This window comes from Thunnus maccoyii, chromosome 13, assembly GCF_910596095.1.
Source record: "Thunnus maccoyii chromosome 13, fThuMac1.1, whole genome shotgun sequence".
NCBI classification, from domain to species: Eukaryota; Metazoa; Chordata; class Actinopteri; order Scombriformes; family Scombridae; genus Thunnus; species Thunnus maccoyii.
The window spans coordinates 36,423-52,597 of NC_056545.1; the positions used below are offsets into that span (position 1 = coordinate 36,423).

The window sequence follows — 16,175 nt, forward strand, 5'->3', positions numbered from 1 at the left end:
TCAAGGAGAACTTGAAACAGCAAACATCGAAGTGTTCTGCTCCGATGCTGTCTCTTTCTGTTCTGCCCTCTGAAAGTCTGACCCTTAGTCTTTACCCTCAACAGATCAACCTACAATATGAAAAATTAGTCAAACTGGTTCACTGGTTTCTAAACAAGAAACTCTACCTGTGTGAGTTCAGGTCACGTTGCAGGGGACTGCAGGTCACTGTCAGCACATTCTGGGTTTGAATGTCTGATTGTGTCTGTGTTGTCTAGGAAAGCCCCCTCCGACCTTGGTAACCATGGCAATGCTGATATACCCTTTATCGGAGAGGCCTCTGCTTCCCCAAAACATCACAGAGGGTTCTGGAGTCTGAATGTCTCCTTGCTGCTTAAGAATTACAGTGTGACCTCGAGGCCCAGGCTTGACCCCATGTAACCCCTTAAAGATGGAAAATTCCAAAACAACACTAAGACTGAAACTCTGCCACTGTCAGTGTTTCAGTGGATGTTATTGAAGATCTTAATAAAAGCAGCCTCAGTGCTGTGGTGTGGTCGAAATCCTGACTGGAAGATATCAAAACAGTTTTTTTAGTGCCAAGAAGTTGATCTTATGTTGAAAAACAGCGTTTTGGCCGGACCAGCCACAGACCAGCCTCACAACCCCAAATGTCTGTCCGTCACTGACTTATTGAGTGATGAAGTTACACCATTGGTTGGCCGACCTATTATTGGAGTTTCCCCATTGGTCGTTGCTTTTTCAAAACTAATTGGCACAAACAGTTTCTATTACATCCTCAGGGGGTGTTTACAGTGGAGCGAGTGCAGCTCGCTGTCAACAGGACTAAGAGTGAGCGAATTCCCAAAATAAGTTTTAAAAACAAACATTTACCGACATGGAGGCTCCGACACTGACAGGAGCACAAACCCACGGATACAAAGAGACACGACTGATTCATTTTACCAGCCTGCAAGGTGTCTAGCAGCTAGTTAGCATGGCTAGCATCATTAGCAAAGCCATGTGGTGCTGTGTTTAGCCTATGGACTGTATAAAAATAAGATGTAGCCGCAGTGTTTCTGGTTTAACAGCACTGCGCTGGGCAGGTGACAGGTGTGTTTATGGGTGAGTCTCTTTGCTCTGAAAGATATCATGTCAGATATATGGTCACAAAGCTGACAGACTGTTAGCCTAGCATGCTAATCCTACATAAACATATGGATGAGACCATATGCAGGGGGAGTTAACAGATAATTAGAACAGTTATCATTAAAATTAAAATAAGCTCTCTTTCAAATCAAACATCAAATGAGTGGAAAGTATTGTTCTTGCAACTGCATTTATACCCTTTTTTAACTCAAACATCATGTGATGCTACTTCAGCACACTTTAACAACAAATATTACTGGGTCCACTACAGACCAGATCCAATATCCAGGTGACCACTGACTATCAACTGTAACTGTAACAAACTGGCCACAATTACACACACTGACCATACTCGGTCCAGCCATATACTAGGTTTTGACCTGATGTTGTTCAGTGATTTTACTTAAAAACAGGAGATTTGCCTGTAATTGTTCAGTAGTGAAGTGTCTTTAGTGGCTTGATGACGGCAGTTTTCAGGGCCTGTGGGAAACACCTGAGAGAAGAGATGTGATGAGAAAGATCTATGCAGTTAGGAAAAGTTTTGAAGAAGCCTGTCGGCAGAATACAGGCAGCAAGAGAAGGATTCAATTGGTCAATCAGATAAAATTGTATCATGCTATTGGAATTGATTTTAAATGGACACAGGAACAACACATATCCTGCACCTGCTATGGAAGCACTGACTGTCAGTGAAGAAGGCAAATTCATTGCAGGCCTTGATGGATTTAAGTTCAGAGGCTACTGACACAGGACGGTTTGTTAGCCCGTCGACAGCAGCAAATAAGGCACCTGCATTATTATTATTTTTGGCGATGATGTCAGAGAAGAAGGACGTCCTTGCATTTTTTCAGTTCCAAATTATATATGTAAAGTCGCTCTTCATAGATGTCATAATGAACCTGGAGATTTAGTTTTTCCGTTCTGACCAGCGTGGCGTTTCTCCATCTTTTCTTACCAGAGACAACGTTCACCTTAGTGGTGCAACGACATCAATAACATTTGTAATTTTAGAACTGAAATTATCTACAAGCTCATTGACTGAGACCCCAGAGAGGGCGGATGTGGAGGAGAAAGCCTGAATAAATGTTTCACTGGTGTTTTCAGTGATAAACCATTAAGTGATTACCTCTGTTTGAACATTTGTGTGCATGGAGATAAAACTCTCAATGAAAACACAGCAATGATCAGAGAGAGCAACATCAGTCACCACAACCTTAGAAATGTTCAGACCCTTAGAGATGATTCAGTCCAGATTGTGCCCCTTGTTGTGTGTGGTCACATGCTGAGTCAGTCCATAGTTATCAAGAACATAACACAGTTCTTTAGTCCCTCTGTGCTGGGGGGTTAAAATCACCAAAAATACACAGTCAAAGTCAATACAGACAATAGACAGCAGTTCATTAAGGTCATCAAAAAAGGTTGCACAGTATTTAGGTGGCCTGCAGATATTTAGAAATAAAGCTCTAGAGCCACATATTCAAAAGTTTCCATAAGACATCTGTCTGCATTGGAGGGAATCATTAAACAAAATGTTAACTCCGCCTCCTTTCTTCTGCTTCACTCATAAACCTGAAGTCGGGAGGGGTTGACTCGATAAGAACAGCTGCTCTGTTATCTTTGTCCAACCAAGTTTCAGTTAAAAACATAAAGTCAAGGTTGTGCTCGACAATAAAATCATTGATTAAAAATGTTTTTCCTGACAAAGACCCGACATTTAATAAAGCTAAATTTAATGTGTTAAAAACATCATCTGACCAGTTTTTTCTGACAAGCTGCAGCTGACGAGGAACGGAAGCTAAATTTGATAAATTTGCAGAATCGTTTGAGTGCTTCCTGTTTCTTAACAGTTTCACCTATCGAGACAGGAACTGAACAAGCTACCGGCAGACCGGGCCCCGGCAGACTGGGCCCCGGCAGACCGGGCCCCGGCAGACCTGGGAAGAGTCATGAGTGCCATCAGTCTTGCAGCCTGGACCTGCATAACCAGCACATATCAGTTATCAAATAACTGGAGGTGCTTTTATCAGGCTGGAGAGAGAGAGGATGACTCTGAAGCCATCATGTGGGGGGGGGGGGGGGAGGTTTAGGGGAAGAAGGTGAATCCTCACAGGTGGTAGTTAGTGACGGGGGTGGAGACTCCTCTGCTGGGCTCTGATGACTGTCATGTTGAAAGCTTCAGGTGAAGGATGAGGCAGTTCTCTGGTCTCTTGTTCTCTGGTCTCTTGTTCTCTGGTCTCTTGTTCTTGGCAGAGGGAACAGACGGGTGAGATGAACAGTTCTACTCCTGACTTGTTAAGGAAAAGTCCGTTAGGGGCCCAAATCCAAACGCGTTATTCAGCAAAGCACAGATACTGGGGTTTTTTTATGGACATTTATTTCATACAAATATTTAAAAAGTTATTTGTTTTTGAGAAGAAAACAAACATGTCAAATACCAGCGCGCAGGTCGGTTACATCACTATCTCAGTGTCTCTCCTCTGCTCCGCTGTGACGTCTGTCAGCAGGTCTCAACAAGGGGAGTCACATCCACCTGCTGCATGACGCACATTTCCTTATTTGGACATCAGTCCTGGAGTCGGGGGTGTTCCCCAGAGATAAAGCTGAACTACTGACACATGCCAAGTGCTCTCAGGAGACTCTCCATAACCTGTTGCTCCCCTTCTCCTTTAGTTAGTTTAGTTAGTTTAGTTACTTTAGTTACTTTAGTTACTTTAGTTAGTTTAGTTAGTTTAGTTACTTTAGTTTAGTTAGTTTAGTTTAGTTTAGTTTAGTTTAGTTTAGTTTAGTTTAGTTAGTTTAGTTAGTTTAGTTACTTTAGTTTAGTTTAGTTTAGTTAGTTTAGTTAGTTTAGTTAGTTTAGTTAGTTTAGTTACTTTAGTTTAGTTAGTTTAGTTAGTTTAGTTTAGTTTAGTTAGTTTAGTTAGTTAAATTAGTTTAGTTACTTTAGTTAGTTTAGTTTAGTTTAGTTTAGTTAGTTTAGTTAGTTAAATTAGTTTAGTTACTTTAGTTAGTTTAGTTAGTTTAGTTAGTTAAGTTACTTTAGTTAGTTTAGTTAGTTTAGTTTAGTTAGTTTAGTTTAGTTTAGTTACTTTAGTTAGTTAAGTTAGTTTAGTTAGTTAAATTAGTTTAGTTACTTTAGTTACTTTAGTTTAGTTTAGTTAGTTTAGTTTAGTTTAGTTTAGTTTAGTTTAGTTAATTTAGTTAGTTAAATTAGTTTAGTTACTTTAGTTAGTTAAGTTAGTTTAGTTAGTTTAGTTAGTTAAGTTACTTTAGTTAGTTTAGTTAGTTTAGTTAGTTTAGTTAGTTAAGTTAGTTTAGTTACTTTAGTTAGTTTAGTTACTTTAGTTAGTTTAGTTAGTTTAGTTAGTTTAGTTAGTTAAGTTAGTTTAGTTTAGTTACTTTAGTTAGTTTAGTTAGTTTAGTTACTTTAGTTAGTTTAGTTACTTTAGTTACTTTAGTTAGTTTAGTTAGTTAAGTTAGTTTAGTTAGTTAAATTAGTTTAGTTAGTTTAGTTTAGTTAGTTTAGTTAGTTTAGTTAGTTAAATTAGTTTAGTTAGTTTAGTTTAGTTTAGTTTAGTTTAGTTTAGTTAATTTAGTTAATTTAGTTTAGTTTAGTTAGTTTAGTTTAGTTAGTTTAGTTTAGTTTAGTTTAGTTTAGTTTAGTTAGTTTAGTTAGTTTAGTTTAGTTTAGTTTAGTTTAGTTAGTTTAGTTTAGTTAGTTTAGTTTAGTTAGTTTAGTTTAGTTAGTTTAGTTAATTTAGTTAGTTTAGTTTAGTTTAGTTTAGTTAGTTTAGTTTAGTTTAGTTTAGTTTAGTTTAGTTTAGTTTAGTTTAGTTTAGTTTAGTTAGTTTAGTTTAGTTTAGTTAGTTTAGTTTAGTTAGTTTAGTTAGTTAAATTAGTTTAGTTAGTTTAGTTTAGTTAGTTTAGTTTAGTTTAGTTTAGTTTAGTTTAGTTAATTTAGTTAAGTTAGTTTAGTTTAGTTTAGTTTAGTTTAGTTTAGTTTAGTTTAGTTTAGTTAGTTTAGTTTAGTTAATTTAGTTAGTTTAGTTAGTTTAGTTTAGTTTAGTTTAGTTTAGTTTAGTTAGTTTAGTTTAGTTAGTTTAGTTAATTTAGTTAGTTTAGTTAGTTTAGTTTAGTTTAGTTTAGTTTAGTTTAGTTTAGTTTAGTTAATTTAGTTAATTTAGTTTAGTTAGTTTAGTTTAGTTTAGTTTAGTTTAGTTTAGTTAGTTTAGTTTAGTTAGTTTAGTTAATTTAGTTAGTTTAGTTAGTTTAGTTAGTTTAGTTTAGTTTAGTTTAGTACTAAGTTTAGTACTAAGCTCCTCACCATGGGGCCCCCGGTGCTAAGCTCCTCACCATGGGGCCCCCGGTGCTAAGCTCCTCACCATGGGGCCCCCGGTACTAAGCTCCTCACCATGGGGCCCCCAGTACTAAGCTCCTCACCATGGGGCCCCCAGTACTAAGCTCCTCACCATGGGGCCCCCGGTACTAAGCTCCTCACCATGGGGCCCCCGGTACTAAGCTCCTCAACATGGGGCCCCCAGTGCTAAGCTCCTCACCATGGGGCCCCCAGTGCTAAGCTCCTCACCATGGGGCCCCCAGTACTAAGCTCCTCAACATGGGGCCCCCGGTACTAAGCTCCTCACCATGGGGCCCCCAGTACTAAGCTCCTCAACATGGGGCCCCCGGTACTAAGCTCCTCACCATGGGGCCCCCGGTACTAAGCTCCTCACCATGGGGCCCCCAGTACTAAGCTCCTGACCATGGGGCCCCCGGTACTAAGCTCCTCACCATGGGGCCCCCGGTGCTAAGCTCCTCACCATGGGGCCCCCAGTACTAAGCTCCTCAACATGGGGCCCCCAGTACTAAGCTCCTCATCATGGGGCCCCCAGTACTAAGCTCCTCAACATGGGGCCCCCAGTACCAAGCTCCTCACCACACTTGACTACATTTTATAACTGAAACATTAAAACAACACGACTACAGTTTAATATTTTAAGACAAAATCACAGATTAAAATAAAATGAAACAAGACAGTTTTAATATTGTTTATATTGTGGTTTATTAACGAGTGTTAACGAGTGTCGTCTCTCTGTCCAATCAGAGTCATGATTACCTGGGAGATCAGCAGAGCCAGAAGGTGGTCAGGATTAATGGACCAATGGGAGAAGACAAAAAGACTGAACAGCCAAAAGCACCGCCGAAGGCGGGGTCAGACATGATTTACACCATAGAGGACGTCCCACCATGGTACCTGTGTATCCTACTGGGACTACAGGTAAGACTGGACTCAGACTGGGTTCATACTGATTCAGTTTAGACTGGAATGACTGGGTTTAGACTGAGTTTAGAACTAACTAACCCTCGATCCCCGCTCCTTAAATTGCTCCCAACGGTCAGAACAGCACCCTGCATGGTAGCTCACTGCCATGTGTGTGTGTGTGAATGAGAAGCAAATTGTAAAGCACTTTGGATAAATGCACTATATAAATACATTTATATTATATATTATATTATACATTTATATGACTTTAGTGTAAATTGTTTAGACTCTACATGGATTGTTTAAACTCAGCAGCTGCAGGTTTGATGGACAGTTAAGATGAAATTGGAAAACATTACTAGAACAGCTGCAATGTTTTCTTGAGTTTGAACATCAGAAGCTACAACCAGTATCAGACCAGTAAGTCACGTGTTGTCCAATCACGTGATGGAAGGGTTGAGGTCCATGTCACCGGTCACCTGTTTTGGGTTTTTTTTAGGGCATTTCATGCCTTTATTATGGTGACAGTGGAGAGAGTTGAAAGGAAACAAAGGTCCGCTGCAGGAGTCATGCATCTTAACCAGTAGGCTACTGGTGCGCGCCACCTGTCACCTGTTTTAACCTCTCACCTGTCCTCAGCACTACCTGACATGCTTCAGCGGCACTGTAGCGGTACCGTTCCTCCTGGCTGAAGCCATGTGTGTGGGTCAAGACCAGAACACCGTCAGTCAGCTGATCGGAACCATTTTCACCACCGTGGGAGTCACCACCCTGATCCAGACCACCGTGGGAGTCAGGTGAGACAGTACGGAATCAAACAAGGGTCAATAAAATTTTAGATTGTGAAATGTTTGTGAATGTGTAAAAATGTTTGCAGTGTAGAAATGTTTTGTGCATTATGCACACAGATATTTGCATGTTTAAAAGGTTTTTGTAGCTGTAGAAATATTTTTTCATGTGTAATTAAAATGTGTGCAGGAATATTTTCATAACAAGACGTTGGATGTGACGCCCTGCGATGAGAACATATATGTGAGCCTCCATAGCAGCAGCGTTGGGATTGTCAGTGGTCATTGGTTGTAGCATTTCCTCTCCACAGCTGTTGGTATTTCCCTGCATTAATAGTAATAATAATAATATCTTTATTCATATAGCACCTTTAAAAACAGAGTTTACAAAGACAAAGCAAAAGCAGCACAATGCAAAGCAAAGACACGACACAGAAAACAATAACAGGTCTGACAAAGAAAGATAAACAATAAGGAGATGATAAAAAGATTAAAGATGATCGAAAGACAACATTACATAAAAGCAAGTCGTTATGACCAACACACTGAGCAGGATCCTCAGGACCCTAACCCAGGATCATCAACACTCTGCTCACACTTCCACCAGAAGCATGAAGGGATGAATTCACCATCAGCTGTACCTGTGCCAAGAAACAGAATAAGATTAAAATGCGAACCAATCACAGCACAGAAAATAGAATCAACTTCCTGCTGATTTACTGGTTTACTGGTTTACTGGTTTACTGTTACCATAAATCTTAACTAAGCTAACTTTATCTTAGTAAGCAAGTCAGTATGAACCTGATACTATCTGAAATTTACAATGAAGCTTCTGTAATCACATCATTCACACAGGTGTGTGTGTGTGTGTGTGTGTGTGTGTGTGTGTGTGTGTGTGTGTAGGTTGCCTCTGTTTCAGGCCTCTGCGTTTGCATTCCTGATTCCTGCACAAGCAATTCTCGGTCTGGACCGCTGGAGATGTCCCAGTGAGGGTGAGACTGTCTGTCTGTCTACCTGTCTGTCTGTCTGTCTGTCTGCCTGTCTGTCTGTCTGTCTGTCTGTCTGCCTGTCTGTCTGTCTGTCTGCCTGTCTGTCTGCCTGTCTGTCTGTCTGTCTGTCTGCCTGTCTGCCTGTCTGTCTGTCTGCCTGTCTGTCTGTCTGCCTGCCTGCCTGTCTGTCTGTCTGCCTGTCTGTCTGCCTGTCTGTCTGCCTGTCTGTCTGACACTAAAGATGTGATTGACTGTTTGTTTTCTCTGCAGAGGAGATTTATGGGAACTGGAGTCTTCCACTCAACACCTCACACATCTGGCACCCCCGCATCAGAGAGGTACTTCATAATAATAATAATAATTATTATTATTATTATTATTATTATTATTATTATTGTAGTATGGTTTTATATTGGTCTTTCCAGGTGACTTGTGGAGCAGCAGACAGGTACCAGTCTGACCAGTGGGGGGGTTAACCCAGAAGGATGTTGGTATCCTGTATATAGAAGTATATTTGTTTGTTTGTTTGTTTTTTCAGATCCAGGGGGCCATCATCGTGTCCAGTGTGGTGGAGCTCGTGGTCGGTCTGTGCGGGTTGCCGGGTTTGCTGCTGGAATACATCGGCCCGCTCACCATCACTCCGACCGTGTCACTGATCGGCCTGTCAGTGTTCAGCACAGCTGCAGACAGAGCCGGGACTCACTGGGGCCTCTCAGCACTGTGAGACACCTGTCTGTCTGTCTACCTGTCTGTCTGTCTACCTGTGTGTCTGTCTACCTGTCTGTCTGTCTACCTGTGTGTCTGTCTACCTGTCTACCTGTCTGTCTCTTCCCAAATACACGCACTGACAGCTGTCTCTCCCTCCGTATCTCTGCAGGTGTATGTTGCTCATTGTGCTTTTCGCTCAGTACCTGAGGGCGACATCAGTTCCTGTTCCTGTTTACAGGAAGAAGAAAGGACTGACCTCCACCCGAGTCCAGATCTTCAAGATGTTTCCCGTAAAAAACACGCACACACATACAGTACATACAAAAAACCAAACCAGTTGAAGTGTCACATGAAGTGTGAGGTGTAGTGTGAGGTTTATATTGATTAATTGATTGATTATTATATTATATTATAATATTATATACATTCATTATATAGTTACAAAGTTATTCCCTCCGTTCTCAAAAGTTTTAGAAAATAAAGTTATTTTGAGGTTTCTAATATCTTTCCTCTGATTTTTGTCTCAGATCATCCTCGCCATCATGTTGGTCTGGCTGGTTTGCTACATCCTCACCCTGACCGACATGTTGCCAAGCAACCCTGAACGCTACGGACACAAGGCCCGGACCGACGCCCGTGGTAACATCATGGCTTCATCACCCTGGTTCAGGATACCCTATCCCTGTAAGACACCTGAAGTCATCCAATCACAGGCTTCACAACTGTCACTGAAACCATCCAATCACAGGCTTCACAACTGTCACTGAAACCATCCAATCACAGGCTTCACAACTGTCACTGAAACCATCCAATCACAGGCTTCACAGCTGTCACTGAAACCATCCAATCACAGGCTGTGCTCACAGTTTGTCAGAACATCTGGTTAAAAAAATGATACATGAGGAAGCTGTATGTATGTTGTGGAAGGTCACAGACACCAGACAAGTTAAAACTGTGAGGTCACAGATGATGATGATGATGATAGAATGAAGATCAACCAGAAAAAAGTTTTATGATAAAACTGACTTCCTGTTTCCTCTGCCTCTGGTATCTTATAGGCCAGTGGGGGTTGCCGGTGGTAACGGTTGCTGGGGTGTTGGGGATGCTGAGTGCCACTCTGGCAGGCATCGTGGAGTCAATTGGTGATTATTACGCCTGTGCCCGTCTGTCTGGAGCCACACCCCCTCCGGTCCACGCGATCAACAGGTGAGACAGGAAGTAAACAGGATGAGATGTTATCTTACCTGACAGACTCCGCCCCCACTGGTAATGTGATCTTACCTGACAGACTCCGCCCCTACAGGTAATGTGATCTTACCTGACAGACTCCGCCCCTACAGGTAATGTGATCTTACCTGTCAGACTCCGCCCCTACAGGTAATGTGATCTTACCTGTCAGACTCCGCCCCCACATGTGTTAATATCTTACCTGACAGACTCCGCCCCTACATGTGTTAATATCTTACCTGACAGACTCCGCCCCTACAGGTAATGTGATCTTACCTGACAGACTCCGCCCCTACAGGTAATGTGATCTTACCTGACAGACTCCGCCCCTACAGGTAATGTGATCTTACCTGTCAGACTCCGCCCCCACATGTGTTAATATCTTACCTGACAGACTCCGCCCCTACATGTGTTAATATCTTACCTGACAGACTCCGCCCCTACAGGTAATGTGATCTTACCTGACAGACTCCGCCCCTACAGGTAATGTGATCTTACCTGACAGACTCCGCCCCTACAGGTAATGTGATCTTACCTGACAGACTCCGCCCCCACATGTGTTAATATCTTACCTGACAGACTCCGCCCCTACATGTAATGTGATCTTACCTGTCAGACTCCGCCCCTACATGTGTTAATATCTTACCTGACAGACTCCGCCCCTACAGGTAATGTGATCTTACCTGTCAGACTCCGCCCCTACAGGTGTTAATATCTTACCTGACAGACTCCGCCCCTACAGGTAATGTGATCTTACCTGTCAGACTCCGCCCCTACAGGTGATGTGATCTTACCTGACAGACTCCGCCCCTACAGGTGTTAATATCTTACCTGACAGACTCCGCCCCTACAGGTAATGTGATCTTACCTGTCAGACTCCGCCCCTACAGGTAATGTGATCTTACCTGTCAGACTCCGCCCCTACAGGTAATGTGATCTTACCTGACAGACTCCGCCCCTACAGGTGTTAATATCTTACCTGACAGACTCCGCCCCTACAGGTGTTAGATAGTGTTTTGTCTTTTTCAGGGGAATCTTCACTGAGGGCTTCTGCTGCATCATCGCTGGCCTTTTAGGGACAGGAAACGGCTCCACCTCCTCCAGCCCAAATATCGGTGTTCTGGGCATCACAAAGGTAATCTAAGGCCACGCCCACCTGTCTGATGTTCTTCTCTTTGGTAGACACTTCTAAAACTGGTTCTAGAGGTGATTTATTAACTTTATTAATTAACTAAGAGGCTGGATATTTCTGATGTTCCTGAATATGGTGAATCAGGATAAAGAAATAAAATTTAAACCTGAGTGAAGGCATCAGTCATGTGACCTTGGACTGTCACCTGGCTGTGGATGTTTGAATTGTTGACCCTGTGTGTAGGTGGGCAGCAGGCGGGTGGTGCAGTACGGAGCAGGCATCATGTTCCTGTTGGGATCAGTAGGAAAGTTCACGGCTTTGTTCGCCTCGCTGCCAGATCCGATCCTCGGAGCGCTGTTCTGCACGCTGTTTGGTGAGTTACAGTTAACGTGTTTCTCAGGTGTGATCAGGTGTGTGTGTGTGATGTAATAATAATCCAGGTGTGTTATGTTTCTCAGGTGTGATCAGGTGTGTGTGTGTGTGATGTAATAATAATCCAGGTGTGTCGTGTTTCTCAGGTGTGATCAGGTGTGTGTGTGTGATGTAATAATAATCCAGGTGTGTTATGTTTCTCAGGTGTGATCAGGTGTGTGTGTGTGTGATGTAATAATAATCCAGGTGTGTCGTGTTTCTCAGGTGTGATCAGGTGTGTGTGTGTGATGTAATAATAATCCAGGTGTGTCGTGTTTCTCAGGTGTGATCAGGTGTGTGTGTGTGTGATGTAATAATAATCCAGGTGTGTCGTGTTTCTCAGGTGTGATCAGGTGTGTGTATGTGTGATGTAATAATAATCCAGGTGTGTCGTGTTTCTCAGGTGTGATCAGGTGTGTGTGTGTGATGTAATAATAATCCAGGTGTGTCGTGTTTCTCAGGTGTGATCAGGTGTGTGTGTGTGTGATGTAATAATAATCCAGGTGTGTTATGTTTCTCAGGTGTGATCAGGTGTGTGTGTGTGTGATGTAATAATAATCCAGGTGTGTTATGTTTCTCAGGTGTGATCAGGTGTGTGTGTGTGTGATGTAATAATAATCCAGGTGTGTCGTGTTTCTCAGGTGTGATCAGGTGTGTGTGTGTGTGATGTAATAATAATCCAGGTGTGTTATGTTTCTCAGGTGTGATCAGGTGTGTGTGTGTGTGATGTAATAATAATCCAGGTGTGTCGTGTTTCTCAGGTGTGATCAGGTGTGTGTGTGTGATGTAATAATAATCCAGGTGTGTCGTGTTTCTCAGGTGTGATCAGGTGTGTGTGTGTGATGTAATAATAATCCAGGTGTGTCGTGTTTCTCAGGTGTGATCAGGTGTGTGTGTGTGATGTAATAATAATCCAGGTGTGTTATGTTTCTCAGGTATGATCACAGCCGTCGGTCTGTCCAACCTGCAGCTGGTGGATTTGAATTCGTCCAGAAACCTTTTTGTTCTCGGGTTCTCGATGTTCTTTGGTCTGACTCTGCCCTCGTACCTGGACACACACCCGAAGTCCATCAGCACAGGTGTGTGTGGTCGTAGATCAGTATAGATCTGATAGATGTAGATCAGCTCTATATAGATCTGATAGATGTAGATCAGCTCTATATAGATCTGATAGATGTAGATCAGCTCTGTATAGATCTGTTAAATGTAGATCAGCTCTGTATAGATCTGTAGATGTAGATCAGCTCTATATAGATCTGATAGATGTAGATCAGCTCTGTATAGATCTGTTAAATGTAGATCTGCTCTGTATAGATCTGATAGATGTAGATCTGCTCTGTATAGATCTGTAGATGTAGATCAGCTCTGTATAGATCTGTTAAATGTAGATCAGCTCTGTATAGATCTGTTAAATGTAGATCAGCTCTGTATAGATCTGTAGATGTAGATCAGCTCTGTATAGATCTGTTAAATGTAGATCAGCTCTGTATAGATCTGATAGATGTAGATCAGCTCTGTATAGATCTGAAATGTAGATCAGCTCTGTATAGATCTGTTAAATGTAGATCAGCTCTATATAGATCTGATAGATGTAGATCAGCTCTATATAGATCTGTAGATGTAGATCAGCTCTGTATAGATCTGTTAAATGTAGATCAGCTCTGTATAGATCTGTTAAATGTAGATCAGCTCTGTATAGATCTGTTAAATGTAGATCAGCTCTGTATAGATCTGTTAAATGTAGATCAGCTCTATATAGATCTGATAGATGTAGATCAGCTCTGTATAGATCTGTTAAATGTAGATCTGCTCTGTATAGATCTGATAGATGTAGATCAGCTCTGTATAGATCTGTTAAATGTAGATCTGCTCTGTATAGATCTGTTAAATGTAGATCAGCTCTGTTTAGATCTGTTAAATGTAGATCAGCTCTGTATAGATCTGATAGATGTAGATCAGCTCTGTATAGATCTGTTAAATGTAGATCAGCTCTGTATAGATCTGTTAAATGTAGATCAGCTCTGTATAGATCTGATAGATGTAGATCAGCTCTGTATAGATCTGTTAAATGTAGATCTGCTCTGTATAGATCTGATAGATGTAGATCAGCTCTGTATAGATCTGTTAAATGTAGATCAGCTCTGTATAGATCTGATAGATGTAGATCAGCTCTGTATAGATCTGTTAAATGTAGATCAGCTCTGTATAGATCTGATAGATGTAGATCTGCTCTGTATAGATCTGATAGATGTAGATCTGCTCTATATAGATCTGATAGATGTAGATCAGCTCTATATAGATCTGATAGATGTAGATCTGCTCTATATAGATCTGATAGATGTAGATCAGCTCTATATAGATCTGATAGATGTAGATCTGCTCTGTATAGATCTGTTAAATGTAGATCAGCTCTATATAGATCTGATAGATGTAGATCAGCTCTATATAGATCTGATAGATGTAGATCTGCTCTATATAGATCTGATAGATGTAGATCTGCTCTATATAGATCTGATAGATGTAGATCAGCTCTATATAGATCTGATAGATGTAGATCTGCTCTGTATAGATCTGTTAAATGTAGATCAGCTCTATATAGATCTGATAGATGTAGATCTGCTCTGTATAGATCTGTTAAATGTAGATCAGCTCTGTATAGATCTGTTAAATGTAGATCCGACAGATCGGTTCTTTTTTTGCAGGTGTTGCAGAACTGGATCAGATCCTGACGGTTCTTCTGTCCACTGAGATGTTCGTTGGAGGTTTTATAGCTTTCTGCCTTGACAACACAATACCAGGTAACGCACACAGACTTGCTGGCAACAGTTTCACTCACTGCACTCAGCTGTGTTATATCCATCTGAGCACTTAACTCAGAGAGAAAATTATTTCCACAATATTGAATCTTCTTTTAAGAGATAGACTGAATGTTGACTATGTGGGAATCAGAGTCAGACAAACACACACACACACACACACACACACAAACACACACACACACACACAGTGTTTATGGAGCTCTGCCTCTGTCACTATGAGACATATTCCTCTCACTCAACACTGCCGCCCACAACAACAGCTGACTCTGTGTGTGTGTGTTTTCCTGTTCTAATGATTCATAGTAGTTTCAGTTACAACTGTGATACAAGGCAAAGTTTATTTATACAGCAACAAGGCAATTCAAGGTGTTTTGCGTAAAACATTTAAGGCATCGAGACAAAGTGAAAAAGAAACAATAAAAGTTCATTTAAATACAATTAAAACAGTCATTAAAGAGCTGAGAGTAGAAAACAAAAATAAGCTAAAAATGAATGAGAGGTAAGAAAAACAAGAATAAAGTTTCAGTTCGGTGTAAGAAATGAATAATTATTTGATTTAATCAAAGGCAAACAGAAGTCTTCAGTCTTCCAGATATGTGGAGCATAAAAACTGAGCGCTGCTTCTCCAGGTTTAGTTTGGACTCTGGGGACAGAAAGTAGACCTGATCCAGACCACCTAGGAGGTCTGGATGAGTCATAACGTTGCAGCAGATCAGAAATGTATTTTGGCCTGAAACCATTCAGTGCTTTATAAACCAACAGCAGTATTCTAAAATCAAGCCAGTGTAAAGATCCGAGAAGTAAAGTTATATGATCCACTGTCTTGGTCTTAGTGAGGACTCGAGCAGCAGCGTCTGGATCAGCTGCAGCTGTCTGATCCATGTTTTTAGGGAGACCTGTGAAGACAGCGCTACAGTAGTCGAGTCTACTGAAGATAAATGCAGGAAGTTTTTCCAAATCCTGCTGAGACATAAGTCTTTTAATCCTTGATATATTCTTCAGGTGATAGTCGGCTGACTTTGTAATTGTCTTAATGTAGCTGTTGAAATTCAGCTCTGAGTCCATGACGACACCAAGATTTGGCTTGGTGTGTAGTTTTTAACATTATCAATTGAAGCTGAGAGCTGACTGACTCAGCTCCAACAACAATTACTTCAGTTTTATCTTCGTTTCATTGAAGAATATTCTGGCACATCCAATCGTTGATTTGTTCAATGCTCTTACTCAGTGCTTGTATTGGACCACAGTCCCCTGGTGATGTAATTGTGTGTCGTCTGCATAATTATGGTAACATATTTTGTTGTTTTCCATAATCTGAGCCAGTGGGAGCATGTAAATGTTGAACAGAAGACGCCCTAGAATAGAGCCTTAGGGGAACTCAGAGTGACATGTGCTGTTCTGGGCTGGCTGAAGACCAGACGCACCTCTGCGTTCTGGATCATCTGCAGAGGTTTGAATGTACATGCAGGGAGGCCTGCCAGTAAGGAGTTGCAGTAGTCAATGCGTGATATTAGGAGAGCCTGAACCAGGAGTTGTGCTGCACGCTCAGACAGGAAGGATCTGATCTTCCTGATGTTGTACAGGACGAATCGCCACGACGGAGCCACTGAGGCCACGTGAACCTTAAAGGTTAGTTGGTCATCGATCATGACACCCAAGCGTCAGGCAGACTTTGTGGGCATGAGTTGGGTTGATTCGAGCTGGATGCTGATG

At 41.4% G+C, this 16,175-nt stretch overlaps 1 protein-coding gene across 3 annotated transcripts in view; it reads left to right on the forward strand.

The window, feature by feature from the left end:
* slc23a1 (solute carrier family 23 member 1) overlaps positions 1 to 16,175 on the forward strand; it is a 35,074-nt gene that overhangs the window by 1,080 nt on the left and 17,819 nt on the right. For all 3 annotated transcript variants that reach the window (XM_042430428.1, XM_042430427.1, XM_042430426.1), the window contains 12 exons: positions 6,230 to 6,403; positions 7,028 to 7,185; positions 8,080 to 8,168; positions 8,436 to 8,503; positions 8,704 to 8,885; positions 9,043 to 9,163; positions 9,401 to 9,557; positions 9,932 to 10,079; positions 11,130 to 11,235; positions 11,476 to 11,605; positions 12,579 to 12,722; positions 14,346 to 14,441. In XM_042430428.1, the coding sequence (XP_042286362.1) occupies positions 6,230 to 6,403; positions 7,028 to 7,185; positions 8,080 to 8,168; positions 8,436 to 8,503; positions 8,704 to 8,885; positions 9,043 to 9,163; positions 9,401 to 9,557; positions 9,932 to 10,079; positions 11,130 to 11,235; positions 11,476 to 11,605; positions 12,579 to 12,722; positions 14,346 to 14,441 (1,573 nt within the window). The remainder of the gene's footprint in view (positions 1 to 6,229; positions 6,404 to 7,027; positions 7,186 to 8,079; positions 8,169 to 8,435; positions 8,504 to 8,703; positions 8,886 to 9,042; positions 9,164 to 9,400; positions 9,558 to 9,931; positions 10,080 to 11,129; positions 11,236 to 11,475; positions 11,606 to 12,578; positions 12,723 to 14,345; positions 14,442 to 16,175) is intronic.